Below are 20,110 nucleotides of genomic sequence, written 5' to 3' on the forward strand. Positions count from 1 at the left end.
GAATTACATCCAGCATATGGCAGACTATGAAAGTCTCAGTGCAGACAGACATGTGAATCCCACCCTCAGCCCTCCTGTGCGACAGAGACACTCCAGAATCCAAAGTGATGAAAAAAGACAAGGCCATGTTTATTAAAAGCAACATAAACAGAAGCATGAGTAAATCTCTTGATAGAAAGTGAGAGCAAACACTGATTCCTGCAAAGAAAAAAGAAAATTTGGCAACCGTGACGATTGAAAGGCATAACAAGGTAGAACATGAAGATTATGAACAGCTCTTGAAAAGAAACAGATTAATTCTAGTTATAAAAATACGTCCGAGTTTACAATTGAGCAATTTTATGATTTATAATTTTATGTCGAACAAACTTTTATGGAGATTTTTTTTGATGAAAGTTGATTGATTCGATTTCAGGTCAAAAACTGCAGTGACCACCTCAGTGAGCCTTAGACGGCATCATTCTCCTTCTTTATCTAATAAAAATGAAACTATCACAGTAATGATACATGGATTTATTGCAATAAACTCTTCCTCCCTTTGTCAGAAGCTCCATATTTAAAGTGTGTGTGAGTGTGGACACATGGAAAGAGTGAAACAGTAAAACTGTTCCACTATAAAAAATATCTGCTCACTTTACTGTAAACTCATTTCTGCAGGAATGATGACTCTGGTTTTCCCAGCGATCTGATTGGCCAGTATTTGTGCTGTTTGCCTTTTTCATAAAGCTGACACCAAACACTAAAAGCCTGCTCTAGACACATCACCGTCGTCAAAACTGTGGAGACTTTTGCAAAGAGCAAAAATCTCAGCTAGATCTTAGAGGATTCCAGCCATAACAACAAACCTTCATTAAGTGATAACATGACAACAAACTTGGCAGTTTCATTACATTTCATGCCATTAAATATCGAACAACTACACGACTAATGTGATATATTTTGTTGAGTTGTAGTCTTACGGCCAAAATGTTTAAATCCATATTTCAAATGGATCACAATTAATCCCTGTCATTTACTGTGCGTTCTGGTGGAGAAGCTGTTCCTGACACATTCAACCACTGCTTTTTTAGGACTTCAAACTAGTTCTATTGTTATTGTTTTCATTGAGAGACCCTTGGTGGCACAAAGGACATACTGTGCACTTTAAAGCAAAATTAAAGTTTTCTACAAAACTTTAAATGTAGGTGAGTCAAAAGTTGTCTTCTGGTGAAGTCATTTACAGCCTTTAGCGTTTTGTTCAAGCCTCACAGGTTAACATGACTGCATAAATATCTGAAGACTGGCTCAAAAAAATCATTCTTCATTTTCTTGTTGAGCCGAAGTGACAGAGTTAAAACATTGTGCACTCTCTGACCCCGTTGTGCAGTGCTGGAATTAACATCCATCCTGAATGAGCCAATCATTTACGTTAATACAGTTCTGAACGCTTGGATCGGACCTGAATGCTTCTTCACATTCAGTCACAAACAGCGTTCAGAGGTGATTTTGGTTCCACATGTAGCCGCATGCCGAAGCATGCATGAACCAGTCTGCCTCCTGAGCTAATGATCCTTTACAGTTTCACAGTGAAGACTTTTTTTTACCCATCTCAAAATACAGTATTAAAAATAGGAATATTATATTAATATCATCATCAGCTAAAAACTTATTTCATGTTACAGCAGTGTGAGTAGGGCTGTGACCCAATCCACTCATCCAACTCTTTTCTCTTATTGTCTTTTAACTTGAAGATTGTGGATTAGACTCCTGGCTCTGCTGGTCTGACAGCTGTGCTGGCAGCGCGTGAACGGGTCTGAAAGATGTCTGCAGATGTGCTGAATGAAGGGGTGAATGGCAAAGCTAACGTGTAAAGCAGCTCTGAGAATAGAAAAACGATATAATAATACAAACCATTTACACACGCCGACGCACAAAAACTCAAAAACATTAAAAACAGAAACATTTGTACTGTCAGACTTATTAATGGCCCAATAAAACTAAATAAATAAATGGTAGATTATTCATTTTTGTCTTTTGTGGATTAATTTGCAGCATTTGATGCTCACTTGAGTGCTAACCATTAGTGGCACATTGATATGAATGATCAAAGAGGTGCATGTGAAGCCCTACTACATGATACACTGCTGTGTATTTAATCACAGTGCAGTTGAAGCCTGAACCATTCTCACATTGATCCAGGAAGCATTTTAATGCCAGGTGTGAGCAGTTTAAGACTTAATGTTGTCCATTTGTAAGCAGATCACCGATGATGGATGTCCATACCAGGTCTGAAATCTGCATCTCAGAGTTGGATTAAACCATCAAGTCTATTCCTCATCTTCGTCCTCTCTAACCTTCACCTTCACTCTGTGCCAGGCGTTACTCAGGACGCCCCTCAGGTTCCAGATGGGAGCCACTGTGTCTGGCTGCACGTTGTAGCTGTTGTCCACTGCCTTGCAAATTATTTCCAGTTCCTGAGCTTCAGGAGGAATTGGCACCGTCACCTCCCACAGCTTCCAGGCCCAGGCTCGACCTAGCGGAGTTGAAGGCTCGTGTCCTTGCCCCTTGTCACTAATCTTAAGTTGAGCAGCCTGCCATGTTTTACCTCCATCTACAGAAACATCTACACGTACCACCGCTCTGCCTCCGCCACTCCAGGCATAGCCCTGAACAGTCACCTCTTCTTCTGCGCGATCGACCACAGCACCGTCAGCCGGTGTGGTGATCGCTGACTGGATGGGCAGCTCTTGAATGGCTGGAGCAGACTTGAAGTCAACAGTATCCCAGTCTGTCCCGGGGGAGAAACCCTTGTAGTCGTTCTGCTGCCAGTGGCTGCTGCTTTCCTCAGCACTCACAACTATCTTCCCCAACCATTTAACATTACGTGCACCCACCGTGCCTGGTACCACAACACGGACAGGGAAGCCGTGGTCTGCAGGAAGCTCCTCACCATTCATTTCATAAGCCAGTAGCACATCACCTTCTTCACTGACTGCCTTGTTTAGAGGAATGGAAGCACCATACGTAGTACCGGTCACATCTTTGTCCAGGCCTTCAAACTGAACATGATGAGCCCACTTGTCCACGTCTGGCCCATAGCCAGCTGCCAGCAGCACATCCCTGAGTTTAGCACCGCTCCAGGTGGCGTTACTGATCGCAGCAATGCCCCAGTTCAGTCCTTTCACCAATTTGACCTTGTTCATCTCTGCTCGGCGGTTACCTGCACACTGCAGTGTGGCGGTGATGGTATGTTTCAGGAATTTAGCCTTTAATTCTTCTAAAGAGAGCGTCAGTGCTCCTCCAGGAAGTCCCTCCACACAGAGCTGGTAAGAAGCCGTGTCAATCTGAGGAACAGGCAAGTGGTTTCTTTTGAAGAAGAAAGCAGAGGGGGTGATGTAGTTGTCAGTGAGGATTTCAGCAGGTGGCTCGGCATTGAAGGGCTTGAGGTTGTTAATGCGCAGGACTGGGTGACGCTCTGGATCAGAGGAGTACGGGTCAGATGATTTAACAGCCTGCTGCTTCTTCTGGTCTTCTGCACTCAACTCACCAACCTAATATTAACCAAAGACACAAACAACACTACATCAATGCTATGCAATCACATCCTTACTGCAAAATAAAGAAGTCTATGAACAGAACTGTGCTCCACCAGCTTTGTTTTGTTTATAGCCGCCAAATTTTGTGAGCGCTAGAATTAGTTTTGGAATGATGTTAGTGAAGGTTGGTCTTTCATACGTGACTTATGTTGACATGAAATAGTCGGACAAAAACACAGTAACAATTTATACTCCTGCGTAAAGTGCTCTGCGTAGGTTACTTAGGGTTCCACTGCAGGGGTCGTGCTATGTTCAAATGTAAGGGCAGGTCACACTAAAAACTTAACACTTTAACCAGCAGAATGAGAATTGATTCTTTTATTCTTTTGTAATTTTGAAACTACGAACGTAAAAATTCTGGATGTATTCCAACACAGTAAGGGAGAAATAATTACACCATATGCTCAATATAGCATTGCAAAAATCAAATCATCTAATGGTGGTCTGTGACTTTTGCACAGTAATGTATAATGCCATAACATACTTTTTGTGCTAATGAATAACTAAAATAAATCATGCATAATTTTTCACAGCGGCCACTTTGGAGTGTCCCAGTGCTGAATCTACAGCTGTTAGTTTTTCCTAAGCATTCAATGTGCAGTAAACCTGTGCATTCTTGTCTTCAGTCCAGTCCAAATTTATTTAGAAAGCACTTTCAAAAACAAACTGTTCACCAAAATATGTTAAATATAATAAAAGGCAATAGAAAAGGTAAGTGTAAAAAGCAAAAACACACCAATAAGCAAAATAAATGTCACACGAATGAAGGTGAAAATGTGCATTCTGAGATTTAAAATAGGTGGTATGGTTGGAGGTCACAGGCAAGTTTGTAACTAGGTTTTATAAAAGGTGCCCACCATTCCAGAGGAGGAAGATCTTTTTTGCCATTAGCAGTGTAAAATGTAATTCCACCCACATTTTGATGTTGGTTAAAGACACTCTGATAATGTACCAACAGAGTAGCATCTTTCCATTTTAAGGGTACGCAAATTTGACAATCATCTGCAAAATAAGATGTTTTTATAAGAATAGAACCAAGGAGGAGAGAGAAGGAGCTCAAGAATCAAACCATGAGACAAAAGCAACAGACAGACAAAACAGATCACATGATCAAACCAGGACAAAATATAAGTCACTTCTCCTAAAACTAATAAAGTTAGAGGGTTATCCCATTCTGTAGGTAATCTCATTCTTATCACTAACAATAAAGTAAAGTGGCATGAGCAGTCAGATGATTAGACCCGTTGTAAAAAGAAGTGATGAGTTTAATTATCTTAGTTATAACTTATGAACAAGCAGGTCAAAGTTAAATCAGTGTTCAGTTTAAAGTGGGTGGTACTTCATGCTTTATGGTATGTGGCACATGATGCTGTGGATGGACAGGTTCACCAGCTTCTCAAGTGTTTCTGAGAGTTGTCATGATGCAACACCGAACTCACACTATTTAAAGGAACAGCGGTATATATGGAATAGAGCTGCAACAAACGATTATTTTCGTAATCGATTAATCTGTTGATTATTTTCTTGATTAATTGTTTGGTTAAGAAGCTAAAACCATCAGAAATTGTTTTAATCATGAAAAAGCTTCAAACCGATTAATCGAAACAGTTGACGATTCATTTAGTATATATAATAGATTAATTGTTTCAGCTCTAGTATGGAATTAACCATCTTTAAGAGGATCTTTTAATTTTTTCGATGATAATGCTCAGTGGAGGTACAGTCATTTAGATAACACATCAACAGAAACCAAAAGTGTGCTTACCTTATACTCTGAGAGGATTTCCAGCACATGTTCCTGGTTGTGTACAGCATACAGTGCCCAAAAGGGTTCCAGAGGCCCACCTGCTGCCAGCAGGATTTTATTCCCACCAGGATGCATGGCCACAAACTCAGTGATGTCATAGACGCTACCTTTGTAAGTGACCCACACGCCATCCTCGAGAGAGCGGTGTTTTGTGACTTCTTCCTGGCTGAAGATGGGATGAGAGGAGGTCGGCTCAATCGCCTGCAATTTGTTGGTGTCTGCCTGCTCGGCCTATAAGAGAGAGAATACACAAACTCTGAGGGTCAATAAAATTATCTTTTGGGGGTTCCAAACTACCATTGTAACCTTTCAATGTATTGCAAATAAAGTGACCTAAGAGACCATGACATTCCTGCAAGTCCTCTGGCCACTGTTTACATCACCACTCGGAGGGGGGTTTGATTAATTAATGCGCAGGTCAGAACAAGAGTGTGCGCTGTGACTGGCTGTTCTACTACATCTACTTTACACACAGGTCATTTCTGGTGTAAACAACTTGCTGCTTTCCAGTAAAGGACAGAGCCTAAAAGAGAAATGTCAATATCAGCACAGAGTTTCAGAGTTTGCCTCAGGTCAACTGTCACGTAGACAATGAGTGCATCTGTCAGTGCTTATCTAATGAAGAGCGCAATACAAATTAATAAATGCTCTGCAGATAAAACTCAACAATCTAACTGATTGAACTAATCTTTTTCCAGTGCAGCTTTAATGATATCAATTTATGTTACATTTTACTTTTAGCACCACACACGAATTTGTGAACAAATTCAAAAAAAAACTCCTAGGCAAGAAATGACACCCTGATGGAGGCTTGAGGCTGAAACGTGTCAGTACAGGTTTGTTTTCAAATGGTTTAACATGACCATGTCACTACAGTGAAGACATTTTAAAGCAGATCTATGCTAATTTAACAGCTACGAGTCATTGTGATGGTTAAAAGGCTTGTTGCGGGGAGACTGGGGGCTGTCTCCACTTCCCTTACTGTCTGTTAGTGGTAAAATGAATGGTGAGTTGATGATGATGAAGTGTTAGACTATAACACTTTATTATCAACGCTGTAAAACTCATTTTCACTGAGGGCCACATCAGCATAATGATTACCCTCAAAGAGCCAGATGTAACGGTCATACAGAATAAATGTAACTAAATGTAAACCAAATGTAAAATAAAGGTAACTACTCCGTAACATATTGCTAAATAACTTTCTGTATTTATTACCTATTCGGGTTACAAATAGTATGCATTATAGATGTAACCTGGTCCGCGATGGTGTTTCAACAAACACCATAGTTCAACAAACTAACAGTTTTAAGAGTCTGTATCTGGTCGGGTCAGACCTGCTCACACACCTTCAGCATGCACTGCTTTAGAAACGCACCCTCAGAAAAAGACTTTGAAGTAGGGGTGATTTCTTCAGCAATAAAAAAAACACTATAAAGCTAGCTTTCTCTGCCACTTCGTTTTTGGTTGTGGCTTTTGTGAACACATTCTGCTGCGTTCACAGTCTCAATCTCAATTTCACTCATCGCATGATGCATACGCAATGACACACTGCGATCTAGTGGCGGGATGCCGTCACTTTACAGTTAAAGCAATCGCCATGCATTGTGGGAAATGTAGTTTATGGTCAACACACGGCTTAAAGCAGCATAGATCTATTTTAACAAAGATTTTTAAGACCAATTAATCACTCTTGGGCCACATAAAATGACGTGGCGGGCCACATCTGGCCCCCGGGCCTTGAGTTTGACACGTGTTACCCCGGATTTCCACTGGACGCGGAACGGCCGCGGAACGGCAGCGGCGCGGTTCTGCTTCGTCCTCTGCCCGGCGGCAATCCCCACCGGGCGTGTTACGGCAGCGGCGCAGAGCCTTGGGAGCCGGCGGTATTCACGGAAGATCACGCGATAATCTCGAACGGACGCGAGTTCGCGAGATCCAGCGATAGACTGTGTGTATGAAGGAAACAACAACACAGCTTCTTTTCATTCTCCGACGTGGAAGAACTGTTGATCTGGTGTCATAAATGATTTTATGTTTCTCCACTTCAACAATCAGTCTCTCGTCGTACATTATGACTCTCCGAGAAGCTCTGATTAATTGACTGTTTACCTGGCAGCACCGGTGACGACGTAATGTTGATGTGAAGTTGTGACAGGCTATATGACCTGCGTATTGTGTTTTATTTTGAAAGGGGGGCGGAAATGTTTTACTTTGATTCTGCGTCGGACTTCCTGTCTTGTGCGATCTGCTTCGTTGAAATTTACGAGGTTCAGCAGCGGCAACGGAAAAAATAGAACTGATTCCTATCGTTTCAACGAAGCAGATCGCACAAGACAGGAAGTCCGACACAGAATCAAACATTTCCGGCCCCCTTTCAAAATAAAACACAATACGCAGGTCATATAGCCTGTCGTTCCGCGTCCAGTGGAAATCTGGGGTTGGAGAGTGGATGGATGTTACGGTTGTGTCGTAAAAATATCTGCTCCGAAATTTTAGGGGGAACTCCATCGAGAAAAAGGCAAAAAAGCAACCAGACTTCCAAAGTTCTGCTAGAATACACTGAACAAAAATATAAACTTAACACTTTTGTTTTTACTCTCATTTTTCATGAGCTGAACTCAAAGATATAAAACATTTTCTATATACACAAAATAACCATTTCTCTCAAATATTGTTCACAAATCTGTCTAAATCTGTGTTAGTGATCACTTTTCCTTTGCTGAGATAATCCATCCCACCTCACAGGTGTGGCATATCAAGATGCTGATTAGACAGCATGAATATTGCACAGGTGTGCCTTAGGCTGACCACAATAAAAGGCCACCCTAAACTGTTCAGTTTTGCTTTACAAACCAGGTGTGACCACCATTTGCCTCATGCAGTGCAACACATCTCCTTCACATAGTGTTGATCTGGTTTAGGGCTGAACGATATGGACAAAATTTCATATCTTGATATTCATGCCAGATAATATGACTACAGGTTCGGTGAAAACCAAGCATTTTTCAGAAAAATAAAAACATTATACAAAAGACTGTGGAAACTTTCCACATGGAAAGTGCAGTTTTATTGATGAGAACTCACTGCCAGTCATCAACATTAACATAAAGTTACCAAAGAATAAATAAAAAATAATTTCTCATCATCATCACATGTTTTACTGCAGCTCCGCTTTAATGTTCGATGCGTTATCAGTCATCGCGCAAACCTCTTGGTCGTCCTTCAAGTCCCAGTCTGCTAACCGTTAGCAGCTAACGCACCTCTCGTCTCCTGCGCTATATTATCACCTGTATGCTCCCCGGGGAAGAAGGACGTCTGCAGACAGCGGGTCTTGAGTTCGGAGTTTGTTGTAATAAAATGGATCGTTAAACTGATGTAAAGTTCGGTTGTCCGGCTTGACCACAGGTCCGTGGTTGTGGTGAAATGATCGATGATTTATGTTTTGGCACAAAATCGCCACCGGCCTCATTATCTTCCGCACTCATGTCACTTTTCTTTCTTTTTTTTGATTTTCCCACTGTATGTCGTCTGTGTGAATGTGCGTCTCAGGCTCCGTCTCCCTCCCGCCCTCCTATGTTTGTCATTGGTTTGCTTCAGCTGTCGATCCACAGCAAGCATGAAATAAGGTTTGTGATTGGCTGGCCGTAGTGGTGCATTCAAGGGCAATCGTAAAAAAGATGTTTATTTCGACTGCCGGAGCTGTACATGCAGGGCGAGCGCGGGGGAAAATCTATATCGTTTATATCGTCGCTTTTTCGATATTAATATCTTGAATGTTCATATCTCGATATCGATACGATAACGATATATCGTTCAGCCCTAATCTGGTTGTTGATTGTGGCCTGTGGAATGTTGGCCGGATCTGGAATATGCTGTTGTATACGCCGATCAAGAGCATCCCAAACATGCCCAATGGGTGACATGTCTGGTGAGTATGCTGGCCATGAAGGAACTGGGATGTTTTCACCTTCCAGGAATTGTGTACAGATCCCTGCAACATGGGGCCGTGTATTGTCATGCTGCAACATGAGGTGAGGGTCGTGCACAATGGACCTCAGGATCTCGTCACTGTATCTCTGTGCATTCAAAATGCCATCAATAAAATGCACCTGTGTTCGTTGTCCATAACATACGCCCCACCGCCACCATGGGCCGCTCGATCCACAACATTGCCATCAGCAAACCGATCCCCCCCAACGATGCCACACACTCTGAACAGTGAAAACCGGCATTCATCTGTGAAGAGAACACCTCTCCAAAGTGCCAGATGCCATTGAATATGAGCATTTGCTCATTGAAGTCGATTACAATGACAAACCGCAGTCAAGTCAAGACCCAGATGAGGATGACGAGCATGCAGATGAGCTTCCCTGAGACGGTTTCTGGCTGTGCAGAAATTCTTTGGTTATGCAAACCCATTGTTGCAGCAGCTGTCCGGGTGGCTGGTCTCAGATGATCCTGAAGGTGAACATGCTGGATGTGGAAGGTCCTGGGCTGGTGTGGTTACATGTGGTCTGTGGTTGTGAGGCCGGTAGGATGTACTGCCAAATTGTCTGAAATGCCTTTGGAGATGGCTTATAGAGGAGAAATGAACATTCAATTCACGGGCAACAGCTCTGGTGGACGTTCCTGCAGTCAGCATGCCAATTGCACGCTCTCTCAAAACTTGCAACATCTGTGGCATTGTGCTGTGCGATAAAACTGAACATTTTAGGGTGGCCTTTTATTGTGGCCAGCCTAAGGCACACCAGTGCAATATTCATGCCGTCTAATCAGCATCTTGATATGCCCCACGTGAGATAGGATGGATCATCTCTGCAAAGGAGAAGTGCTCACTAACACAGATTTAGACAGATTTGTGAACGATATTTGAGAGAAATGGTTCTATTGTGTGTATAATGTTTTATATCTTGGAGTTCAGCTTATAAAAAATTAGAGCAAAAACAAAACTGTTATATTTATATATTTAACACTGTTATATACAACGTATATATTTTTGTTCAGTGCAGTTTAAAAGAGTTTTTGTTTGACTTTGCTTCTTAGGGTGCTTTCACACCTATAGTTTGATTGCTTTGGTCCGCACCAGTCAGAAAAATGCTACAATGCAGCAAACAGACATGGGTACGGTTTGCTTTAACATATGCATAGTTCTCAACAAACCAAAATAGACCACGAAGACAGTCAGCACCGGAACCGGACTAAACCCCAATTTCCCCCGGGCGATTCACGGCCGCGGAACGTAAGCGCCGTGGTCACAGGAGCTGATCGCTGTCACTCTAATCGATCTGAGCCCTTCCACCGGGCACGCCACGGCTTCTTGTGTGAATATGGCTGACTCGCAAGGCTGCGCTGCGCCATTGAAAGCACCCTCTGTTCCATCCAAAACAACCTTTTATTAACCTAATAAAACTATAATAAGCAACGTCTCTTTTTTTCAGATCTAATAAGTGTCTTACCTTGTGCTTGTGGAGGCCATATACCAGCACAGCCCCTGTACCAGCCAATAGTCCGGCCAGGCCATGTCTCCAGCTGGGGCCATGGGTGCGCTGGTACGATCTCTGGTCATTACTGCTGTTGCTCCAGAGATGAGCTGCACATACAGCAGGTGCAACCTGACTCCTGGGAAATGGAAACGCTTTGAATGTAATTTCAATGCAAGACATACCAAGCTCATAGGGTAGTGAGTATGGGTCAATATGGGAAGACTGGGTCACTTGAGTTCTCTTGTGAGGCAGCATTGAATGACACAAAATGAATATGCTGCATAGCAGAGTTGTCAGTGAGGGGGATCCATAAATGTCTACACATTCAACATCATATATACACCTGTGATTAAAGCTGTTACTAGGCTGCAACTAATGATAAGACAAGAGAGTCCTTTATTCATCCCGCAGTGGGGAAATTTACAGCATTACAGCAGCAACAGTAAAGATAAGAATAATATATATAACCATTAACAAGAGTACAATATAAAATGATATTAACACTGAGACTATATATATATATAGATATGTAAAAGTTAGAATATAATGATGATAATTACCATTATCTTTTTTAATTAATTGATGCATAAAATGCTCAGTATCTCCTAAATCTCAAAATGATGATGTTCTCAAATGACTCGTCTTAGCCACAAACAAAACTTACTCAGTTTTAATGATTTTGTTTTTGTTATATGGGACAAATAAACCAGAGAAAATGAGAGTTGATGAATCGTTGCAGCTCTAGCTGCTGCAGTGCTGTACCTTTGACTGTTGAGAGGGCCAAATCGAGTCAGGCTGAGGCAGCGTCTGAGAAGCAGCATTGCATTGGTATTCTGAAAAGAAAAGAAAAAAATCATACAAGATCATTTCACAGTGGTTCGACAAATATCCTTCAAAGGTACATAGCATAGTCATCAGAGTGATGTGCACATCAGAGACACACTTATGAACAATTAACACCTTGCAAATGGTGCAATCCGACGTGAGCGAGTATTTAGGGAAGGCGAGGATTTACTTGCAAACGATGATAATTGGCTCAGAAGCCGATTTCGGTCAGGAGTGTACCAGTCAACCCTGAGCCGAGCCACGTCAGCTGTGTGGGACAGAATCATCCGAATGTCATCCAGGTTCATCAAACTCCCATACAATGCTGTTAAACAGGCCAACATTAAAGCGCAATTTTCAGCGAGAGCCGGTTTCCCTCATGTAATCGGAGCTATTGACTGCACACACATTGCTATAAAAGCGCCTTCACAGAATTTGTTAACGTTAATAGGAAACATTTTCATTCCATCAATGTTCAAATCATATGTGATGCGTAAATGCAGCTAACATCGTGTAAGGTGGTCTGGTTCAACGCATGACTCATTCATTATTACTAACAGCAGGGTGGGGAACAGGCTGGAGGCTGGCACAGTGCGTGATGGGTGGCTTCTGGGTGAGTAAATAGTTTATAATAGTTTATTTTAACTTTCCCTTATGTAAACCATCGCAATGTACATCTGGGCATGTGCGCATTCAAATATCATGTTTTTGGTTTTCTTTATTTTCTGTGTATTCATGCCAGTGAAAGCGGGCGTAAAGTTGGAAATGTCAGCCGTGGCGCACTTCTGCATTCATTAATAGTGAAAAAATAAAAAAAATAAAATAAACATGAGTCAAAGTGTTTAATATCCTGCCATATTTACGCATGAGCGATGTGTGAGCAGCTGATTGTATGATCTGTTGCGGTCACTTTGCTTCGGCGGTGAGCAGAAACCCTCTGCTTCACCTCCACCTTGAGATCTGACAATTTCTTTATAATCTCTCTCTCCCTCTCTGTGTGTGTGTGTGTGTGTGTGTGTGTGTGTGTGTGTGTGTGTGTGTGTGTGTGTGTGTTGCTCGGATCCCACGGCATTTACAGACTCACGCACACGCTCCCACTCACATCTTTTTTTGTCATATTTATCCCTGTTGACAGGCTACCAAACAAAATCTTCCTGCGCGTTTTCATTCATTCACTAGAATCTCTTGCTCTGACTGTGTGAAATTCATTTACTTTCCTTTGTTCAGTGCGTTATTTGATCAAAGAGGTAAACCGCAGGGCCTATTTAAATTGATTTGCATATGTAAATGGGGCGTGGACAGGGAGGAGTTTGGCACCTCTGCATGTGCGCTCAATTCCACGTTGATTTGGGATGTACAAAGGTAACGTGCTGGGTTTTGGCGTACGCCAAGATTTAGTAGGAAATCCACACATCTTTGTACATGAGGCCCCTGATCTTGTAAATCAATGGCCAAAAGCAAACATTGAATAAATATTTACCTGCCTTTAACTGGGGGCGAATGTTTATTTTACATCCAGACTGTTTCTCTCAACCTCCAGCAGCTTCATGTGTTGCATTTATCACTGATTAAAAATGTGCAATGAATAAAACGGAAGATTGAGCAGAAGGTCAGAGAGAGTTCAGACCTTTAACAACATCTGACTGTGACTGTGGGCTATTTCATTCATTATAATGCAGTTCATCTATAGCATGTGATCTTGTTTAAAAGTGATCAGTTAAGCAACTCTACTCCTACTGCCCTGACCAACCAGCTGAGGGGGAGTGACCAGAGGAAAAGAGGAGAGCTGAGCTTCTGTTGCCTCATCACCAACCACAGAAGTAAACATGGCCCAACACCCAGTTAACAAACTGAAGCACATAATGATTCAACAAAAATGATATTTAGAGTATTAACTGAAGAGTTACAAGCTGTGAAGCTGCTGTCATGCTAATCCAAGGTCCAAAGTTGTATCATGTATGCACATTAACACAAACATTCCAAATAAACCATGGAACAAGAAATGTTAACACAACATTATCATTTATAATTTATGTTAATTATTAGCTTTTTTCTGATGCTTTTCACTACCATTCACACACACACACACACACACACGCACACACACACACACACACACACACACACACACACACACACACACTCATAAAGCACATTGATGCATCTTCTCACCCATGATCACACAAAAAATAGCTAATAATTCATTAAAAAGGATAATGTGTATTATGAATGTGCATGGAAATTAGGTGAAAAGCATGAAAAGTGTTACGATATACATGTGGAAAGTGTAAATGTTTAATCCATTAAATTTGACTGGATCTGTGCATTTGAGGCTTGATCTTTTCAACATTAGTAAAAGTACAACAACAACATCTCCAGTGTTACAAATGAATCACAGCAGACCTGTGTGGCCAAAGTTCTCATTCAGAATTAGTTTTTTAAATGTTATTATTTGCTACTTTTCATCGACATAATGCTTCGATATGGGCTTTGGGAAATGATTATAGAAATTTGACTATGGTGAAAAGTGAACATATGATTTCATACAATTTTATATTGACAATAAGTCTTTCAAAACAAATTTTAGCATAACCGATTTTGTGATATTGGCAGATATGACATTGCTGTAAAGAGACTATCATCTATTACTGTGATGAAACTCGATTCTAGCTTCTCACGATCATAAAAACATTAATAATCGAAGAAAATCGATTAATGCGCCGCACGGCGCGCCGTGTATGTAAATTCCTATGCTATAAAAACACCTTGAATGCACCAGTGTTAAGTGCAGCTGCAGCAAGCGTGTGACTTGTGTGTATCAATAATATGAGGAGCGAGCGATTGAAAATATGGCAGAAAGGTAACAGGCTTAGGAAAATATGAGTTATCTGGACACATTTTGGCTTCAATGTGACGGACATTGAGCAAAGAAATTGTTTGCAAAGTTTCTCGCGCTGTCATGTCTGCTCCTGAATGCAACACGACCACCTTCATTTCAATCCCTCAAAGTTCAGCCATGAAGTGGTCTATGACCACGCGATAAAGCTCGTCAGCCAGCGCCACCGCAACACAGTCCTCTATTAAGGACACTCTTTATAATCTGTCCCATAATATCCCACCACATCCCACAGACATCAAGAGATAGTGGAGGCCGTGACGTTAATTAAAAAATATGGTAACAAAGGACATGTAAGAATCAGTACCGTAAGCAACCCAGGATTCAAGACGCATGTTAAGACTTTGGACAAGCGTCACGTGTTGCTGTCACGTAAACATTTCATCAGTTGCTCTGCCAGCCTTGTATGATAAATGTTGTGCTGAAGAAGCAAAGGATGTGCTGAGGGAGTATAGCATTGTTTTGTTTTTGAAAAAGAAGAGCATTTTGTTTTGATTTGGTCCTGTGTTATTAGCGATGTATTGTTTTTATTGCTATCCTTATTTGAATGTACTATTATTATTTTACTTGTTTACATGTTACTAATTTATTTCTGACTGTTCTTTTAAGTTATATTTAAATTTGAGTTTTGTTGGTTCAATAAATACTCAAGTTTTGAAATCAATGAATAGATTAGATTAAGATTAAGATTAGATTAGATTAAGAACCCTTTAAGTCCCGCAAGGGGAAATTCAATTCTGCAGTGAGTTAGTGAAGACACACAGCACACAGTGAGGTGTAGAACATGTAACCCAGCGCAGTGAGCTGCCATGCCAGTGAGCGGCGCTCGGGGAGCAGTGAGGGGGTTAGGTGCCTTGCTCAACAGCACTTCAGCTGCGGACTGGTCGGGGATTGAACCGGCTACCTTCCGGTCTCGAGCTCGAAGCCCTAACCACTAAGCCACAGCTGCCCCAATAATCGTGTTTATTAATCGTGATTTCAATATCAATCAAAATAATTGTGATTATTATTTTTGCCATAATCGCCCAGCCCTAACTTCTGCCATCATAACACTGATAGTGTCACTAACCTCCCAGAGACATATGTTGTGTTCCAGTCAGAAAGGTAAATGTATCTCAGGCTAGCCCTTGTTAGCAATATCAGATAACACGCTACATGGTATTTGGTGACCAAAGTCTATTGGCATGCATGTTAAAAGTCAAATTTTAGTGGGACTAAGACAATAATTTGGTTTTCTTGATGTCCGAAAAACACATTAGTCTGTCTAATTCACTATTGAAATAAATGTTAAACATATTGACATAATGACGGTGTGAATGCCTTCTGTTATCAAAGCTAAAATAATTCAGTCAAGCTATCTGACACTCGTTTTTCCGTGGTTCTATGCCCTTCTTGTAAAAGGCTTTCACAATAAAAAGTGATGAACCAATCTGATTTGTAAGGATATTGATATCTCTTTTCCAAAATAAAACGAAGAGAGCACTGCATCTTTGTCTGAGCGAACATTTGAAAAATAATGAAAATCCTCACATCTGTCAAGTTTCAGAGACCTAATAACTGGACTCTGATAAACTGTATACAGAGAGTTATTTGTCAGTTCCGAACAACACTAATAAAGTTGTGTTTACTTGTGTACTGCAGACCAGACATGTTTACAGTACAGTTTTAAAGAAATTTCAAATGAAATGTCTCACATATGCAGTTTTCTCGAAAAACATTCTCATGCAATAAAAACAACATGTTCCATAAGTTCTGGACAAGACTGATAAAGTTGTGTTCATCCAGGACTAGTAGTCTGCTGGAAATCAGACATTTTCACTGTAACGCTTTAAAGACATTTCAAATTAAAAGTCTCGTATTAGCAATTTTTTAATTTAAAATTAAAATTTTTTAAAAAAAATTTAAACTTTGAGATGCACAAAAAACAAAACGTTCCATAAGTTCTGGACAAGACTGACTAGCTTGTGTTCAGGACATCTATGAATACTAACATACCGGAAATCTGACTAAATGCGGCCCAATTAAATATTACAGAACGTGACTTTATTTTATGATTATTTGTTTCTGGGCAGGGCAGTGTGTGTGTGTGTGTACATATTAAGGCGTGAGCGTGTCCTGATTGAACACTCAACTCTGTGGTCACATATTTAAAGGTGCATTATGTAATAAATCTAAAGCAACTGGCCATAAAATCCTCCTAATATGTCACAGAGACTCAGGAATAATGTTCATATAACAAACTGAACTCACCAACAACAACAGTACAGACAAAAAGCGTTAACAAACATGGCCAAATTCTTACATATGGCACATTTAACTCCCGAGAAACCCAGTGAAAATGAGTCTCAAAATGTACTCCGTATATACTGACTTTAGCACAGAAGTAGCAGAAGCTGAATAGTAAACACGGTGTTACATTTGGTTTTCCCTCAGCTTTAAGAGAATAAACGTAAAGGACCGTTAGCCACAGTGTTTTATCAGCGCCATCATCATCATCACGGCTAAACTTAGCTAAGACTCAAGTTAGCACGCTTTACACTGACACCGAGCCGGTCCCAGCTAACTTGTGCCACTCAGTCAAATATGTTTATACACGAAGTAAAATTCATACCAGTGTCTGTTCTTAAACCAAAGCAGACAAACACTACACTCACTTAAACTGTGACAGTCCCCCGCTTGTACCCAGTCGCTTGTACCCAGACGCTTCTGTCCACCACGACCGACGCACGCCGACACAACGAGAGGCAGCTGCCGCTGATGCCTACGTAGCACAGTCTGTGCCTGTGATGCGTTTACTGACCGTCAGGCATTCAGGTTAAATATTAACCTTATCTTCATCAACATCCAAGCACAGGAGAACAGTAGCGTCAGCTGGCAACAAATGTAAACAGTAGTGGCAAACACTTACTACTATTTACCGACAAAACTTTCCATCAATAATTTATTTTAGTGCAATGCTTTAATGTTTTATGTGTGGCATATTCTTGTGCAATGACAATAAAGGCAACCCTTTCTATTCTACTGGTTTCATGTGAACTATCCCATTCGTGTTTACTGAAGCTGTAAATGTGGTGCAAGGAAGTAAGAATCAAATGTTGGGTTGCCAGGTTGTGGCAAAAAGGTTTTGATCCCTTCCAGGAATATCTGGGTGGCACAAAGTGCATTAATGATTAAACCATCACCATAAAGCATATTATACCCAACAGTATGCACTGTTCAGCAGCACAATGTCTGTTCGGAGAGAGAGATGAAGGGACAGCAGAGGTGGTGTAGCTGCATGTAAGGCCCAGGGCTGAACAGTATGAAATAATACAATTACCAAATGGAAAAGGCTGCAATTTAGTGTTTTTTTTCACATTTGTCCACTCAACATGTGTTGAATTGTGTCATCTTACCTCTCAAAGGTTGTATAATGTAGGTAAATTCTTATTTTCTTCTATTTACCTTTTCACAGAGATTTTGGGGGGCCCAAGCAAAAAATAGCTGGCCTCCAAGCAGATAATTTCATTGCACTCTCAACACAGCTGATATTTTTTATTGCTGAAAATCTAGTATCTAATATAGACATGTATTTGAGAGGCAGAACAGTATTAAGGAGCCATGTGTGGTTTGACTACTGCTGTGTAAAATGTGACAGAGTCTTTTTCCCCTTGTTTACACTTTGCCAGGTTATGTTTTCACCAAGTCCCAGTGAAAACAGAAACTGGTGTTGCACATTGAGTTAAGACGGAGTTGCTGTGGCAACAATATATTAACAGTCTGTTTTTTGATCACACTATTTCCAGCCTGTGTGGTGCATTTTTTAATTGGCTTTAATGGTCACATATGGCCGAGAGAGTCTTCAGTCATCAATAACCAGATACAGATACAACGACCAAGAGGCTACTTCAGACTGAAGATTATGTAAAATATTTTCCAAAGACAATACAAATATTTTAAATTTTGATACAGAGTTTTAAATAAAGGCATTGCTTTTCAAATGAAATGCCCCTTTGACATCTTGTGCACACAGAAAAGATGCTATGAATGTGCATGAACGTCTTTGTCAGTATCTGAATGGGCTTCTATAAAATGGAACACTCCAAATTTTGAACAAAATGTCTTCTCTAGTGTAATTGCAAATAAGATTAGCTGGGTCAACACATCCTAATATTAATTTGCAAAGTGTTCATTCTCCTATGAGTGTCATCGAGTAGATAAAATGAATTATGAGGCTTTCTCTTAAATTTCTGACAGAAAAAAAGTAGAGAAATCACTTTTTTAATAATTATCTATTTCATAATAGAGGTTTTGCATCATTATTTGTGGTTAGTGTGACTTTTTTAAATTTTAAGAAGAAATTAAAAGATCTTTTTTCTTGGAGGAAAGAAATAAAATAACACCTGGTTATAGGTAAATCGTCTTACAACACTACTGACGATCAGGCATCTGTTTCTTGATTTCCCTGAGTTTAGTTTGTTCATTGTACTTTGACTCCTTTAGATTATAGAGCTTCAAAAACCGGATGATCCTGTTTTGCACAGTTAACTCGTACAAATACAAAACATACTTTTAGTTATAATAAGGGAAGCAGAGGTCTGGCTTACTGTGGAATGCAAACACTGTGTGTCATACCAGCCAGCAAAGAGGCCATAAATGAAACTTCACAAATGTCAAATAAATAATTATGTTGGACTAACAGTAGACAATGGGCAGTATATTTGGAAAACTGTCATATTTCTGAAGGCTGGATCAACTTAGCGGAACACTTCCTGTACTAAAGTACATATCTGAGTATGCACATATCTGATGTCCTTATCATTTTTGTACTTACTATTTGAGCCTCACCCTGCAGGAACCTGATAAATACTTTTCTAAAATATTTGGCTTTGGTTGTATTTTGGCTAATCTAAAATAAATAATAAAACACACTTTTCAGTTAGAGTCTAACCTTCAGTCCGGTTGTGACAAATTAAAACTTACAGGTGAAATCTGAAGTGTCATGAACTAACTGGAGCCAATTGTTAAATCTGATTTTAACAGGATAGCTGCACACCCCAGTCCTTCACAATAACATCACTATAGTTGTTTTCTATATAATCTCCCCATCCCAGCTGGAAAACAAACAGATTTATCAACACTTCATTGTTAAAAGTAAATTCTAATCAAAATACAGCATGAGTACTTGCTAGAATTGAGGGTTTTGGAAGGTTCACAGGGCTTTAAATTATTTCCTATAAAAGGAAGATTAAGCTCTTAAGTGTTCAAGTTGCCTCAGAGTTCAATTGTTTGCCTTTTCATGATGTAAAAGAAAGAGCCAAAGCAAATACTCATGGTGGTCTTTCAACGAAGCATCTAACATTTCTAAAATAATTTGTGGTAAAATAATTCCAAGTATGTAAAAACAAACCTTGTACATGTTTAATTGCAGAAAGATTTAGGCCAAATTATTCCAAGTTGTTTTTCTATCTTCATGAGTATACATTAGTCAGAGAATATCATTACTTTAACATTGACTGCAAGTTAGACATTTTTCAAAAGT

The 20,110-nt window shown here is 40.3% G+C and overlaps 1 protein-coding gene across 1 annotated transcript; it reads right to left on the minus strand.

The window, feature by feature from the left end:
* Positions 1-187: 187 nt before the first annotated feature.
* On the minus strand, positions 188-17,303 carry suox (sulfite oxidase). Its single transcript, XM_083888568.1, has 5 exons — positions 17,244-17,303; positions 11,631-11,701; positions 10,842-11,004; positions 5,341-5,613; positions 188-3,530 (listed from the first exon to the last, which is right to left on the minus strand). Exons 2-5 carry the CDS (start codon positions 11,687-11,689, stop codon positions 2,307-2,309), a joined length of 1,719 nt encoding a protein of 572 aa, XP_083744694.1. The 5' UTR covers positions 11,690-11,701; positions 17,244-17,303; the 3' UTR covers positions 188-2,306.
* Positions 17,304-20,110: the final 2,807 nt, after the last annotated feature.

The sequence above is a fragment of the Microchirus variegatus genome, assembly GCF_963457635.1.
Source record: "Microchirus variegatus genome assembly, chromosome: 4".
Classification (NCBI taxonomy): domain Eukaryota; kingdom Metazoa; phylum Chordata; class Actinopteri; order Pleuronectiformes; family Soleidae; genus Microchirus; species Microchirus variegatus.

Bases quoted from the DNA above. Each gene is read 5' to 3' on its own strand.
- suox (XM_083888568.1), bottom strand. From the start codon at position 11,689: ATGCTGCTTCTCAGACGCTGCCTCAGCCTGACTCGATTTGGCCCTCTC. The intron at 11,005-11,630 runs GTACAGCACTGC...TCCATTTCCCAG, and splicing joins GGCCCTCTCAACAGTCAAAG to GAGTCAGGTTGCACCTGCTG. The intron at 5,614-10,841 runs GTAAGACACTTA...TCTCTCTTATAG, and splicing joins ATGGCCTCCACAAGCACAAG to GCCGAGCAGGCAGACACCAA.